The sequence below is a fragment of the Colletotrichum paranaense genome (genome assembly GCF_030867605.1).
Source record: "Colletotrichum paranaense strain IMI 384185 chromosome Unknown Scaffold_14.1, whole genome shotgun sequence".
Taxonomy (NCBI): domain Eukaryota; kingdom Fungi; phylum Ascomycota; class Sordariomycetes; order Glomerellales; family Glomerellaceae; genus Colletotrichum; species Colletotrichum paranaense.
Genome location: NW_026848972.1, coordinates 497,174 through 512,449, shown reverse-complemented (window position 1 = coordinate 512,449; position 15,276 = coordinate 497,174). Strand labels below are relative to the sequence as shown.

Sequence of the window (15,276 nt, the reverse complement as noted above, 5' to 3'; positions counted from 1 at the left end):
TGGTCAGGTTAGCCGACGTAGGGCTGAAAAGGTGGAGAGGTGGGTAGTGTAGGAATGACGGAGGAGGTTTCGGTCAAGGATAAAAAGCAGGATATTGGATTTTGGATTACCAATGCGGACTCGAGCTGGGGATGTTTGAGCTTGGATTTGGTGCCTTTGGGTAATGTGATTCTCCAGCCTGGTTGGGATTGCCTTTTTTATCGCCTGCGCGGCTAATTGATGGTTCTTCCCTGGGGCTGGGTAAGCCTGGCAAGCTGGGCAAGTGGGTGACGAGATAGAATACCGATCAACAAAAGATTACAATACTCACTACCTACGACTTATTTGTTATTCCTAGCTATCTTATTCTTCTTCCTTATTCTTTCTATCCATATTTCTGCTTATTCTTATCTCTTTTATACACTCGCTAGAGAAGACTCTCTAAAAAGTACAGAAATAAGATCAGCAGGAAAAGAGGTAGGGTATATAGAGCGGCAAACGATCATGTCACCCACTTGCTGGGCTACGGATCATTCGGGGGGAACATGAGTTCCAGGACATGGCAACATTGACAGTTGTAAAGAGCTGTCTTAAGTGAGGCGGACAAATAATATGCAAGCCTCGAGCAGAGTGCGGCGCAAGATGCAGGCGCAGGGGTTGTAGTTGCAGGTGCAGGTGCAGGCAGGGTGGATAATAGAGGAGGATTTCCAGGTTCCTGGATTGAGGTGTCACGGTGTCGGTGGTGGAACTTGACGTGAATATCCTCCTGCTCGGAGCTCGGGCTTAGAGACTTCATCCCATGACATCCATGACCACCTCTGTCCGAATTTTTTCCTGATTGAGATGATTTGCGCTGGGGCTATGGGCTAGTTGGGTTTGGCGAACCATACCGAGAGGATTATCGACCAGGGTTTATGTCGCCTCTTGTTCTCCTTGGGATACCTACCAAGATGGGATGGATCATGGGTACGGAGTACTCGTTCCCAAGGCAGTTTTCGGTCACTTTTTTGTTTTTGCTTTTTCTTTATCGGGGTGGAGGAGAGAGGGGGACGGGCGGGCAAACGGGTGACGGGCCTGCGGGATTCAACTGAGACAGTGAGACATTGACTGAAGTCTTGTTTTTTTCTTGCCTTTTTTTCTCGACCACCTTGCGTATTTGCTTGCATGCTCGCCCGCGGCACATTGTACCTGTCTGCACGTAATGTGGATTCTGTACGTGCCATTGAGACTGCTGCTGCCGCTGCCGCTGCACGCCGCGCCTAGGGTAAGGTAGATCAGGGCTTGCGGTCGGATTTGCTCTGTTGCCCGGACGCAGGGCGGCGGCAGGGCGGCAGGCAAAGGTCAGATCTTTGTCGTTGCGCGTAGGGGTCACTCCCATGTACCGTAGCATTGCGGCTGGAGCTGGAAGCTGGCAGCTGGCCAGCTGGGGGCAAACAGGCAATGAATCATCGACATTGTGTGTGCTGGGACAGCTGGGTAATGGACGGGGTTTAGGCTGCCGCGCCAGGACGTCGACGTCAAAAGAGATTTGGGAAATATTGCCCTACCTACCTGACTAATATGCCGTGCGAACTTGACGCGGCTGTTCGGGTCATGGGTGTGGGGGGTTGGGCTTTTGGGATTGGGGGGTGGTAACTCCGGGACTGGGGATTTACCGGGAAAACGACGATCAGTAGATCAGCTCTTGGGATTATATCACTTTTTGAGCAGGGGGTAGGTGGGAGGCACGGAAGATGGAGTTTGCCGACCTATTCTATGTAGGGCGAAAAGGAGGGGAGACTGGGTGTTCAGGCACACCGCGGGGGAATATCGTCGCAGACTCTCGTATCGTCCGCAATTTTCATCTTTGAGTGACGGTGGTGGACCGGGGGGCAGGAACTCATACTTGCAGTTTTCCTTCAGCTTGTTCCGGTCGGACTCTTGATTGGGAAAGTGATGTTTCGATTTTTGTTCATGGAGCGAGCGGCTGAGGCTGGTCTCGTTTCTTTGCTTGTCTCCGGTGGGCAATTCTGCCCAGCGTGCCGGGTGGACGAAGCATGGTGGTGGTTGATCCAGTTGGAGAGGTAAGGTAGGTATGGAGAAGTTCGGGGCAGCTTTTTCGCTGTTTTGTCGATATATGATCTTCAACGGACCGCCCTTTTTTCCCCGGGGGAGTGTATTTGGCATTTGGTATGTTACCGCCGAGCTTTTAGAGTTACTTTCACATATCCCCATCAGTGGAGACCATTCACAGTCATCTTTTCGGGCTTTTTAGAGTCCCCCTTTCACTGAGATATAAGACGGACCGATGGCTCCCAAGTCCAAGCAGTCGTCGAGGAAGGGCAAGGAAGCCGCCGCCGCTGCTACTACAGCCGCTCAATACGAATACTACGACGAGGTTTCTCCCGCTGGCACGACGGGTAGTTATTATGCCTCCTCGTCGACCACGGCCACGACCGGACCTAGTCCTCTGACGGAGTATGACGAGACGCCCGGTGCGGCGGCGGCAGCAGGGACGACTACGGCTGTCGTCCAGTCCAAGTCCATACGGAGCGAGGGTGAGATTGTGTTACAGGGCCCGCTCGAGGTCGCTGGTTCTGTGAAAGCTGGGGGGAACATCACGCTGAATGGGGACTTTGATGTGAGAGATAAGGTTGAGGCGTATGGCACGGTGGATATCAATGGGAACTTGGTTTGTGAGTAAGTACATTCATCCTTCCTGAGAAACGAGTATACACAGAGATGGGCCATTTGCTGATATGATTGTGTGAACAGTGGGAAGATGAAAGCATATGGTAATATTTCAGTGGTGGGGTACATGTCTATCGGGTAAGTTTTGTGTTTGGATATGCCGCAATACTCGAGAGAAGACGGCGCTGATACATGCAATGGCAGTGATAAGGTCAAAGGTTTTGGGAAGTTGAGGGTCATGGGGACGTGTGAGGTTAATGGCCTCGAGATATATGGGAACACGACGATACACGGGTTCTTGTAAGTTGATCCATTTCTCTCTGAGAGGCCTAGATTCTGACTTGGCGTTGTAGGAAATGCAAGAAAATGATCCTGTATGGGTCCCTCACAATCGTGGGTCCAAATTCGGGCTACCACGTTGAAGAAGAAGAGAAGATTTGGGGAGCGATTATAAGTCGTGAAGAAGATACGAGTTGGTGAGGCTGTGAGATTTTACTCAGTCACAGAGATGAGCGAGAATGAGATCACTGCGAGGTCTTAGATGCCTCGAAACGGTGGTTCAGACGCCAGGGTGTTATCTTGTCATGGGGCGTTTTATGAGACGGCGTTTGGTGTTGGCGTTGACACGGAATGGCGGCATTGGTGGGAATACAGCTTGAGAGGCATTTTTCTAATTATAGAAATGCAAATCTGGAATGGAATTTTGACGATTAAACTTTTCTGCTCGTGCTTCCGCGCCAATTAAGACACTGTGCTCTCTCTTGACCGTTGTGAAACCCTATTTTGACCTGTGGACCGTGGGGTAAAATCATGGCAAGACAATAATCTTCTCCTTGGTTTGTCTGGATCCCCTTGGCTCCTATTTCTATTCCTATTATTGATCTTTCTTTTCTTCTCTATTCATCACATGACTACTATACTTCAAAATGATTAGAAAGGATAGTATAAGAGACAGCAGTAATGGGGCAAGAGGCGATGGAAGATATTCGTATGTTAAAGCATTGGCCGGCATGCCACTTTGTCACCCACTTGCACGGTCACAATGAGGGGCAAAACATGAAATGTGAACGCATCGCAACATGCGCTTAGGTGGGCTGGCGACGCCAATGCCCTTGACGAGAAAATTGTCAGCCTCATTGAACTCGTTGGCAGTGGCACGGTGATGTTCACGAGTGGCCTTTGGGCTAATCCTGCTTCGTGTCGTAATTCGACATCACTAAATCTACAATCTAATCCTCCGCCTCATCACTCATTCGTCCCAGGCGTTCCGCCGACATCCCTTTTTGGGCTGCGATCACTTCTTCCAAAGTTACTTGCAGCGATTCCATGTCTAGCTTCTTCTTTGTCCTCCCCGCCCGCTTGTACGCGTTGCCTATGATGGTCTTGGCTAAAGTCTCAACGTCTCGGCCACTGGCCCATCCCCTCGTCAGGCCAAGCTTTTTGAAAAGACGATAGACCTTTTCCACGTTGTTTTTATTTGCTCCTCTTGCTCCCATAATGTTGATCTTGAGCTTCTGGACCTCTTGCCTTAGATGCCTAAGACATGCATGTGGGCTCATCGGCTGAAATACAATCTGTTCTGGGAATCTACTTCGCAATCCAGGATTGACCTGTAGGAGAAAGTCCATCTCGACGGTATACCCTGCCAAGATTACAACCACGTTGTTTCTGTAGCGCACTTGGGTCATTGCATCGACTAGCTCGCCGGCAGCCTCTACATAGAACTTAGAATCGTTGGCAAGTCGGTAGGCTTCGTCGATGAACAGGACCTTTCCGAGGCCAGTCTCGAGAGTGTTGAGGACTTTTAGTCCCGTTTCTCCCACGTGCTTTCCAATAAGATCACTGACTGAACAGGTCACAACCTCGTCCGTGGAAAGTAGGCCCATGTCATAGTATAATCGCCCAACTTTTCGTGCGGTTGAAGTCTTACCAGTGCCTGGTGGCCCCTTGAAAATGAAGGACCAGGGGACGTGAGGTCTGGGGTCGATGTCATAAAGCCGCATGCCAGCAACTAGGTGCTGATAGCCTTCAAATTGCTCGATAATCCTGGTGAAACCGACGAAGCCTTCAAAGAGCGTAGCGCGACTTTCGCCAGCTTGTGATTCCCGGTCCCAGTGCGGATCGATGTCGCCAGGCTCTATGACAACATCTACAGACCCTGATTCACGGGATGCGGACGTGATTCGTGCGTTGATGCGGACCTTTGCCTGGTTGAGTAGATTCTCAACGTCGCCCGCGTTTCCGAACTTCGGATTGATACGCATACGGCTTAAGACTTGTCTAGACACCGCCGCAGCGTCCTTTGACAATTCGAGACCACTTTTTTCGACGCTCAGATCCATGATCTGGCACAGCTCATCCTCGCTGTAGGTGTCGAATCGCAAGGCAGTTTCCTTGGGAAAGCGTCGGTGGAGCCCAGGGTTACTGTTATTGAACAGTTGGCCCATTTCATGGTCGTAACCAACCAGGATGATGCACCTGTCCTCTGGTTCGGCGGACACATTCGCGACGATAGTGTCAAGGACAGCGATGCGAAAGACGTCCGTCTTGTGGCCGGCATCCTGGGCTCCGGGATAGAGCATATGTGCATCATCAATGATCAGCACATTCCCTCGGGCTTCCTTCAAGACGCCCATGGTCTTCATCTCGGAATGCCCTATGTAGGCGCCGATCAAGTGGGATGGGTTTCGCAACATGATTTTCCTTCCAGAGACGAGACCGAGATCAATGAGGATCTGGCCGTAAAGCTGCGCAACCGTCGTTTTACCTACGCCAGGCGGTCCGAGAAACACTCGGTTAAGACCAATCTTGAGCGGTTCCATCCCTTGCAGCTCTCGGCGGTAGTTGAACTGGGCATAGTCGATGATGTCGCCGCATTCACTCTTGACCTTTTTGAGGCCAATCATGTCCTGGAGCTTCTTCCACGACTCGTTATCATTTCGCAGATCCTTCGGCTCTGTACCTAAAAGGTCCTCTGACTTGAGGACCTTTTTCTGGCCATTGGTTGAATCGGCAAACTTGCACTTATCGAGGTCGTCTCCATCTTCCAGTGCTCGTCGTGGAAAATTTGCTGGTTGAGAGCCTCCAATCGAATCATTACTGAGCCATCGAGCGTATTCTTTCTGCAGCCGGAGAGCTCGTCTCGTGCATGCCTTGTCCACTTCTTCCTCTAGGCGGTGAATGTTGGAAAACACTTTCGACTTTCGTTCTCGTGCTACTCGCTGCACCAAGGCACGAAGGCTGCGATCTTCGAATCCGCCCTCAACCGACATGCCCCTTTTCTGTATTATACGCACAGCGAGCTGCTTGAGCTCCTCAACACTGTAGTCTGCAAGACACAGGGGACTCTGTAGTTCTTCTAAAGCCTTCTCGTTGCCTTCGATAGAATCGAGAAGAGACTTGGTTCGCGTAGAGATGATTACAACAGACACCAATGCAGTCTCGGCGAGGTCTTCCATTGTATCTGAGCACTGTGTACGGTATGAACGGCGATTATCCCACGGGCTATATGAGCTACTGCCGTCACTGTCAGAGGAATCATAGTATCCACTGCCTGACGAAGCTTGACTGAAATTTGGTTTGTCGTAGAACACAAACTGGTAATTGTTAGAACTTAGCAGCGCCTGGTCGTGAGTTTCACTTACTGTAGGATGCAGGTGTGGTGCCGAGGATGACTTTCTATAACGAGGCATATATGGTCTTCGCTTGGCGGTCGGCTTCTTGGAAAAGACCTGGCTATTCACGGCTCCTATAGAGAGGAGAAATTGTGCGTAGAGTTTTGCTATGGTTTTCTTGCCTTTAGGAGGCAGTCAACAATGTGGTCACTTCTTTGGTAAAAGAGAACTTACCTGTTCCATCCTTGCCGTGAAGAACTAGGTGAAGTCGCAACTTTGACAGGCCAGGGTCAGTCCCCTTACTCTCCTTAACCCAGGCCTTAACGGCAAGAAAATGGGCTTTCACATTCTCCAGGCCAACTAACGACATTAGTTGGTCAAGATGAGGATTCTTCTCGTTGTCTTCTCTCTTCTGCCTCAGCCATTCCAGTCTGGATGGTGAGTTGTCGTCAATATCCTCTGGATTCACGTCGCTGACCGCAGACTCTGCCCATGAGGATGCATCGTCGACGCTTTGGGATTGGCTATCACTGCCAGAATAGCTATTGCTTCTGGAAGAACTGTCGCTCCTGGGGTAATTGTCGTATCCGCGAAATATGTCGAGTGCGGAGCCCTTGTGTTTACCGTCGTTGAATATTTTCTCAATATCATTGGGGAATTGCATAGACCTCCGTGCAGCGCGTGACTTTTTGATGGACTCGTCAGATTGCTCCTTAGGATCAGAAGCCTCCACTGGCTTTGGTTTGGTATCGGTCCTGCGGGGATCTGAGCGTTCTTTCCCAGCGGTGTCTCCAGCTTTGACTTCCTCCTGTTTCTGGGTGCCCGCACTCTTCACAACAATTTCGAGTAGAGTATGGCAATTGTGAGGCTTTGTTTCTTTGGTTTCGCCATCTTGCGTGGCTGGTTGCTCGTTGTTGCGGCTCTCATGACGAACGCTGACAACAGGGAGGACCGTGAGGTGCTGGTCTTGAATTTGGTTCTCAGGAGTTACTCCATTGCTGAGATGTTATTGTTCATATCAATAGTTGGGGTAGATGCATCGCCATTCGCCGGCTCGTTCCCGTTTAAGGGTCCCTCGTTGGACTCTTGATGCCCACTTTCCACCATCTCGTCGTCGACTTTCATGTTGGGCCTGGGAAGAAAGACCTGAAAAGAAGTAGCATAGCCTTTTCCAGCTGAGATATAGCTGGCACAAATTCTGAAGCCATAATTTATTCCAATTTAGATGCGGGTAGCCTCGAGCAATACATCGGGTTCCAGTTTGCCTGATTTTGAGAAAGCAGGCTGCCACTGGCACTGCCGCAGGCAGACTGCCCTAAAGGCTCGACTATACGCCTCACTTGCTGCAACGAGGCAGCCGTGACACCCTGCCCCTTCTCACATAAGCATGGAGATAAGCACCACCAAGTTGTTGTTGAACAATTGATACAACACTGCCTGCCCAAGATAACAGTGATCTGAGGCCTCCTCTGACTTTCAGCGGCGTAAGCCGATGGTGATGCACAGAAAATCGTTCAGGACGGTGCTGGGTTTTAGAGCTTATGGCAAAGATAGAGCCGGCCTAGATGGCCAGCGTCTCGTATTCACCGCAGCATGAAATTGAGACTGGAATCCGGAAGCCAACTGCTGCCAGAGAGAATTATGGAATTGCGTTTCAACTTCATTTGAGTAACTACCTGAGCATATCAGTAATTTGAGCACTCTTCCCTGAAGAAGCGGGATTTCAGATTCGAAGAAATGGCGCTGGCTTTGATCGCCATACCAACTCTCAAGATGAACCGCTGACAACTGCTTGAGATTTGGATGCGGGGCATATTTTGTCAACTCTGATCCTGTCATGTCCAACTCAAAGCATTTGCCTAATCCATGGGAAAGTAAGACTATCTCAGCTGGCATCGAATTCAACCGCCTTCACACAAACTTGGCTTCCATCTGTGGGTAGATTCCCTGTACCCTTTTCCATTTCAACTCTCTAGATCTCGAAAATGCGTGTTTGGTTTGAGACTGCGCGCCATCTACAGTTGCACCGACACCGGGCTGCAATGTCGATTTGCTCACATATCAGATGCTCTTTTCCGGGATCTGGGGTATGGGCAATGACTCTCAAATCAGTTCCCCTGCGAAAGTCGAGGCATACCAAAGCGTGCCCTTTAGCCGTGACGACCTTCAACATCGTCAAGCCGCTGATCAAGAGCGTCGACGAGCTGATAGGCTTATCGATCGAAAACCCTTCGGTAGATCTTCTGAGGAAAGCTGAGTTGTAAGGGCCCCGAATATTCAGTACACTTCCCCGCCGTTCATCATGCAATAGTTTAGCGATGATGAGCTGCCCATCTATCCTAGTCACCGACTGTAGTTCAGAAACTGAGCAGCAGCGAACCCGCCTCCGGAGAAAGTCGTTCCATGTCCATTCCTTTACCTTCATACTCTTTCCGACCAAGACGATGAAAGCAGCAACGACCCAAAGGTAGGTGGCCAGGTTCGAGGGATCAACACCATTGATACGCTCGCCGACACTGAAGCCGATGCCCAAGCCACCTGCTGCAAACAATACGGCTGTAAAAATCACGCCCCAGACGTATCCTGGGCATGACACCGTTACGCATGTTTCATCGACGACCCACTCATCCATATACTCTGTCAGTCTCTTAAGCTCGTTGAGTTGATGCGTTGCCTCATGCTGTTCTCTTGGTGGAGGGTGTGAGCTCCGTACTAACCCAGACCGCGAGAAAAAGCCATGTTCCAGAGCTTGGGAAAGATGAAGAACGTCAGGCCTCTTCACACGGGCGAATTCACTGGTGTACATGCGGAAGAAGGCCCCAAACTTGCCTTCCGCGAGCGGCTGGACGTCATCTTGGATGAAGCCCGTCAGAGCCATGACGTGTCGGAAGCTGGTAAAGTCTGACAAGAAGACCGGGCAAGTCATGACCAGAGATACCATTATAGTTATGACTTCGTCTATGGAGTTGAGTTACAAACAGTGACTGGAGCCTACAAGTTTGCTAGCGCACATACTCATTCAAAATAATTAAACAAATAAGTTAAATAAATAATCAAATATAGGAACTTCAGCAAGTTAAATAATTAAATATTATAAGGCCCTATATTTAACGTATTTAATTAAGAGAATTAATAAGGACGTATAAAGAATTAATATAAATGCATAGCTCTTAGAGACGTATAATATTCTCTATTTTTAAGTAGTTTGAAAAAAAGTTTATTTTTTTTAAAGTAATAAAGGCTTAGGTATTAATATATCGCTTTTTATTACTTAAGCTTTTTTTTAAAGCTTTTTAATATTGAGAGTATATTATAAATAGCTTAATAAGTCTTAATATATATTAATACTAATTTTGTTCTAAAATAAGAACTAAATATAAGTTTAATTATTTTTTTTAATTAATATAATTATAAGCACTACTATTTATTTTTATTATTATAAAGTATTTATTATTATTATTATTATTATTATTTTTAAATACTAGGTTATAATAATTAATTATTAATTAAACTTTTTATAGTTTTCTTTTATTAAGAGTACTAAACTAGCTTCTTATTTATAAAAAAAAACGAGTTTAAAACCTAGCTTTAATTTAATTAGCTTATTTTTTATATAAGCTTTATTATTATTAATTTATTCTAGCTTTTTATTAAGTAATCTCGCTTATAAATAATTAAGTTTTAAATAATATGAACTTTATAAACTTAATTAATTAGCTAGTTTTTTTAAGGAATAATTTATTATAATAAAGGGAATTAATATATTAGTATTACGGCTAGCTAGTCGTAGTAAGTATATTAATAAAAATTAAGGCTACGAGTACTAAGTAAATAATATTATAGTTATAAATAGCTTCCCTAAAGCTATATTTATAAATTATAAAGTAAATAAAGCTTCGGTAATTAATTATAATCTTATTAAAAAGAGTTCTTAATAAAAATAGCTAAAAATAATTATAAGATCTAATACTAAGTTAATTACTAAAAAAGCTATAAGAAGTTTATTTTTAAGCCTAGCTCAAGTTTATATTATATATAAATCTCGTTCTTAAATATATTTTTTATTTATATATTATTTTAATAGGCCCCGTATTCTAAATATATAAGCTCTATATTTTAAAAAGACGGGGTCCGTATCCTTAGTATATAGACCTTCTTATTTCTTATTATTACGTAACTTATCTTATTATTCTTTTATTTTATAAAAGTTACTTTATATTCCGTACTCTTATATATATAATATATTATAGCCGCTATAAGCCTACGGGGCAGGCCCTAGTCTTAGTTATATATATTAAGTCGTAATATTAAGTCTCTTTTTTAAAGGTCTAGTCTTATAGACTTATAAATAAATTATTTATTTTTAAATTAAGGATTCGTTAAGTATATTTTTTTTAAATATACTAATATAATATTAGGTCGTATTAAAAAACGTTTATTAAGTAATTCTATTTCTAAGCTTTGTTTAGTTTATAACGACGTATTTAATCGCTTTAATTTTAATAATATAATACTTTATATTTAATATTTTTGTATAAAATATGCGTATTATATAGTTAAGGGGGCGAAGACTTATTAAAATTATAAGAGTCTAAAGCGTCTTTATAATAGTTTTATTGTTATATCGAGCTATAAGTATTATTATAGTTTTTTTTATTTTATAATTATTAATATTTTCGTAATAAAAAGGCTAAGTAATTAGTATTAAGAATTAAAAAAAAAAAAAAAGGCTAGTAATATTTTACTTAATTTTTATATAAAACTTATTTAAATCTAGTCCGAGATCGTAGAAATAGTTAGTTATTTAGCTTAGATTCGGACTATTTAGAAAAAGGTAAAAGAATAGTATATTAAGACTTTTATTTAAAATATATAAGAATTAGAAAAAGAAGATTATATTTTTTTTATATTAAATACTTATAAACGGTAAGTAATAAGCGATCTTTAAATAATAAGTATTTTTAATAATATTAATTAGACTTTTTTTAAAATTAGTAATAAGTTTACCTCCCTAGGGCCGTTAGTATTAAACGCTAACGTTCCTAAGTATTATAATAGTCCTATAAAAGTTCTTAAGAATATTAGAAATTCGTAATAAGTTCTTATATATTTTCTTTATATTTATAGCCCTTCTATTTAATAAAATATTCTTTTTTATTATCTTTTATTCTATAATTAATAATTCTTTTAACTTCGTATTTTAATTAGTTTAATTTAATAATAATATAATTTTCTATATATAAACCTTTTAATACGGGCTCGAGTAATAAAATATAAAAAACGGGATAGTATCGTATCGTATTTAGTAATTTTAACTTATAATTAATTAATAAGACTTTTTTAATAATTTCAAAAAGTCTAAGCTTTTTATAATCTAATTTATTATTTAGTTATTTCGTTTTAATATTATAATAAAAGAAATAAGCGCTACCCCCCTTTTTTAAAAATAGTCCTCTAATTTTTAATTTATTTATATTCTTTTTTATACGCTATTATATAAACTTAAAATTTATTAATACTTATTTATAAATCTCTTTAAGTTTTTTTATATTTATTATAGCTTTTATAACTTATAATCCTTATCGTATTTCTCTATATATTATTAGCTAAAATCCGTAATTAAAATAAAACGGGGATTCTCTCGTACTTTTATTAACTATATTATTATATACGAACTAGGTTATTAATAGAAATACTACTTAATTATCCTAGTCGTAGTTTATATAATAACGAAAGTATATTTCGAAGATCTAATTAATCCTTTCTATTTATTTATTAATTTATAAGTAAAATAATATTAATAATTTATAGTTTATACTAAGTTACGAAATTAGGGATTTTTAAAACTTTAAAATAAATAGCTTATCTCTATTTAAAATAATTTTTTTTAATAAACCGTAGTTTAAAAGTATAACCTTAGTAAATACGTATACTAGGTCTTTTATAATACTTAAATTTTTATAAAAAACGAAGTACGTAAACTTAGTAAGTCGGTCGATTATAACTAAAATATTATTATATTATATTTTAATAAATAGTTCTCTAAACTTTAATAGCTTAATAATAAAATCCTATATAATTAAATACTATATTTTTATTAGTAATTATAGTAGTTATAGCTTACTATAGGGTTTATATAGGCTATTTTTATTTTTTTTATAAGTTACGTAGTCCTTAATTATTTCTATAATTTTAGTACGTATAGCGGATTTATTATAATATTAATAAATCCGTTTTTACGTTTTAATAACTCCTTAATAACTATATATTAGTATATTATAAATTTTTATAATAAGTTTAGAAGTTATTTTTCTAATTAGGCTAGTATTAATCTTTTTAGCTATTATAAAAAGTTTCGTAATTAGTATAAGGCTACCGTCCTTTTCTTACTTAAGAATAACTTATATTTTTTTAAGAATTATAACTTTATAATTAGGTCTTTTACTAAGAGCGTCTACCTTACTATTTTCTAAACTTTTTTAATAAATAATTTAGAAATTAAATTTAAATAGGAACTCGCTCTATTTAACTTATTATTTATTTAAGTTCTTATTTATTATAAAGTTTATAAAGTTCTTATAGTTTATATAGACTATAACTTCGTACTTAGTTCTAAATAACTATAATCTCTATTTTTAAAATACTTTAATAATTATTATTAGTTCTTTATTATAGATTTATTAATTTAATTCTATTTTATAAAATACTTTAAAATAAAAGTAATATAAATAAAGCTTTTTTTATTTATTTTATTATTTTAGAACTACTTTTATAACGAAGTTCGAGGCGTCGGTTTCGATTTTAAAGGGTTTTTAAAGGTCTAGGATTATAATAACCGGTTTAAAAACGACTATATTTTTAATTTTAACGAATACTTCTTTATACTTAGGGTCCTAAATAAATAGGTTATTTTTTTATATTAAATTATTAAGAGGTCTAATTATATTAATATAGTCCTTAAGGAATCGTTAATAAAAATTAACGAATTTTAAAAATCCTTATATATCCTTAACGTTTTATAGTATAAGCTAGTCCTTAACTATTTTTATTTTTAATATTTATATATAGATTTATCTTAGCGTAATAGTATATCCTAAGAAATTTATTTTTTATATATAGAACTTATATTTAGAGAGTTTAGTATATAGCTTAGCGTTTTAAAGCTTTTAAAATACTATATAAATATACTTCTTATATATTTCGAAATCGGGGGAGAAAATAAGGATATTATTAATATAAATAATAATAAAAATATTAACGTATTCTTAGAGTACGTAATTAATTATTATTTAAAAAGTTACCGGAATATTAATAAGTTTAAAGGGTATAATAAGGTATTTAAAGAGTCCTCTACGAGTTCGGAATACTATCTTTTATTTATCTCTTTTTTTAATTTAAATCTAATTAAATATTTTTTTAAAATTTATAGTAATAAACTAATTAGTTCTATAAAATAAATTTCTAAGCTTAGTAATAAGTAATAAAAAATAGTAATTCTTTTTTATAATTTCGTTAAGTTTTTTATAGTTAATAATAAGTCTTCGTTTTTTTACTCCTTTTTTAATATAAAAAATAAGGGTAATTTTATAAAAGAATTTAATAGTTAAATAAGTCCCTTTTAAAGTTTTTTATTAATATATTTATCGAAATATTCCTACTCTTCTTAGTTTATTAAGTATATTAAAAAAAATCTAAGTTACGTTCCTTTTTTAAGTTCGATTTTTATATCCTAACTATTATATTTTAATAATCCTATTTCTTTAAGTTCTATAAATAATTTCGTATATATTTAATACTCCTTAAGTATAATTTAAAGTCGTTACGATCCTTAATCGTTAGTACTATATATAAACTTTTTAAACTTTTTTATTATTTTAATAAAAGCTATATATCGTATTTATTCTCGTTCTTTAAGAGTTACTAAAAATCCGTTTAAATCCTTTTTTTTTTAAGTCGTTTAGTAACTAGATTTTTTTAAAGGACTTAGTTAGTAATCTAATCTATTTATAGGTTATACTTTTATAACTACGAGATTCTTAGGATAACGTCGATATTTCCGATCTCCGTAATATTATATTATAGTTATTCTTATTAATTATTAATATATATTAAGAGGTATACGGTCTCTTAATTAATATATCCGTAATTATAGTTAACTCGTTCTCTTTTTATTATTTATAATTAATATAAGTTATCTTTTTATATTTATAATAAGTTAAGTTTATTTACTATTTTTAGTAAAATATAGGTTTTTTATACATTATTATTGATAATAGTATTTAATCTTCGTCTATAAATATCAAGGTTAATTCATAAGTATACGTCGTTACGTTATTTAGTTATATATAAGAACTTTTTTTTTATTTTTGCTTTTTATTATTCTTTTATAATTAGCTTTTTTAGTTTTTTATTATTTACTTTTTTAAGTAGTTCTTTTATTTATATCTTTTTTAGTATTCCCTCTATATTTTAGCTTTCTTAATATAATAGATTTAATATTAGTTATATTTATAATTTTCTTATTTTATATATTCGCTATTAAAGTATTTTATAAAAAAGCTAGGATCTAGGCTAAATATTATTTTATTATTATTATTAAAGCTTAGTAAGATTTAATTAAGTAGCTAATCTTTTATATAGATATCCTTAATAAGTTTATTATTACGTTTTTATAAATAGAAACGGCTATTTTATTTATATACGAGGTACTAAAAGTATTTATTATTTAGGTATTCTATTTAAAATAATTTTTTATAAAAAGGATTTTTAGGGTTAAATAGAGAGTAGTCCTTATTTATATAGGAGGTTATTACGACTTTTTTATATTTTTTAGTTTTATAAAACTAAATAATTTAGTTATTTTTAAATAAATAAATATATTTATACCGTAGTTCGTCGTCGTTCTTTTTTAAATTAGTATTATTAATATTAAGTAGTATTTTATAATTAATCTCTATCTAAGTACGTTATTAAGCGACGTTACGAGGTTCGTCCGAATTATAGGGTAATTTTA

The 15,276-nt window shown here is 37.9% G+C and overlaps 5 protein-coding genes across 5 annotated transcripts; 1 reads left to right on the top strand and 4 right to left on the bottom strand.

The window, feature by feature from the left end:
* Positions 1-2,266: 2,266 nt before the first annotated feature.
* Positions 2,267-3,129, top strand: CPAR01_14016 (uncharacterized protein; the record flags this gene model as incomplete). The annotated part of the gene is made up of 4 exons (XM_060498268.1): positions 2,267-2,658; positions 2,734-2,787; positions 2,854-2,949; positions 3,003-3,129. 4 exons carry the CDS (start codon positions 2,267-2,269, stop codon positions 3,127-3,129), a joined length of 669 nt encoding a protein of 222 aa, XP_060343002.1.
* Positions 3,130-3,878: 749 nt separating this feature from the next.
* CPAR01_14015 (uncharacterized protein) lies at positions 3,879-7,260 on the bottom strand (the record flags this gene model as incomplete). Its single annotated transcript, XM_060498267.1, has 3 exons — positions 3,879-6,245; positions 6,294-6,445; positions 6,498-7,260. Coding segments are annotated over 3 exons (3,282 nt in total), but the record flags the coding sequence as incomplete, so codon positions are not given.
* A 975-nt stretch (positions 7,261-8,235) lies between these two features.
* CPAR01_14014 (uncharacterized protein) lies at positions 8,236-9,204 on the bottom strand (the record flags this gene model as incomplete). The annotated part of the gene is made up of 1 exon (XM_060498266.1): positions 8,236-9,204. The coding sequence occupies one exon, from the start codon at positions 9,202-9,204 to the stop codon at positions 8,236-8,238; it is 969 nt and encodes a 322-aa protein (XP_060343000.1).
* A 2,263-nt stretch (positions 9,205-11,467) lies between these two features.
* CPAR01_14013 (uncharacterized protein) lies at positions 11,468-11,650 on the bottom strand (the record flags this gene model as incomplete). Its single annotated transcript, XM_060498265.1, has 1 exon — positions 11,468-11,650. A coding segment is annotated over one exon (183 nt), but the record flags the coding sequence as incomplete, so codon positions are not given.
* A 453-nt stretch (positions 11,651-12,103) lies between these two features.
* Positions 12,104-12,253, bottom strand: CPAR01_14012 (uncharacterized protein; the record flags this gene model as incomplete). The annotated part of the gene is made up of 1 exon (XM_060498264.1): positions 12,104-12,253. A coding segment is annotated over one exon (150 nt), but the record flags the coding sequence as incomplete, so codon positions are not given.
* Between the last annotated feature and the right edge of the window lie 3,023 nt (positions 12,254-15,276).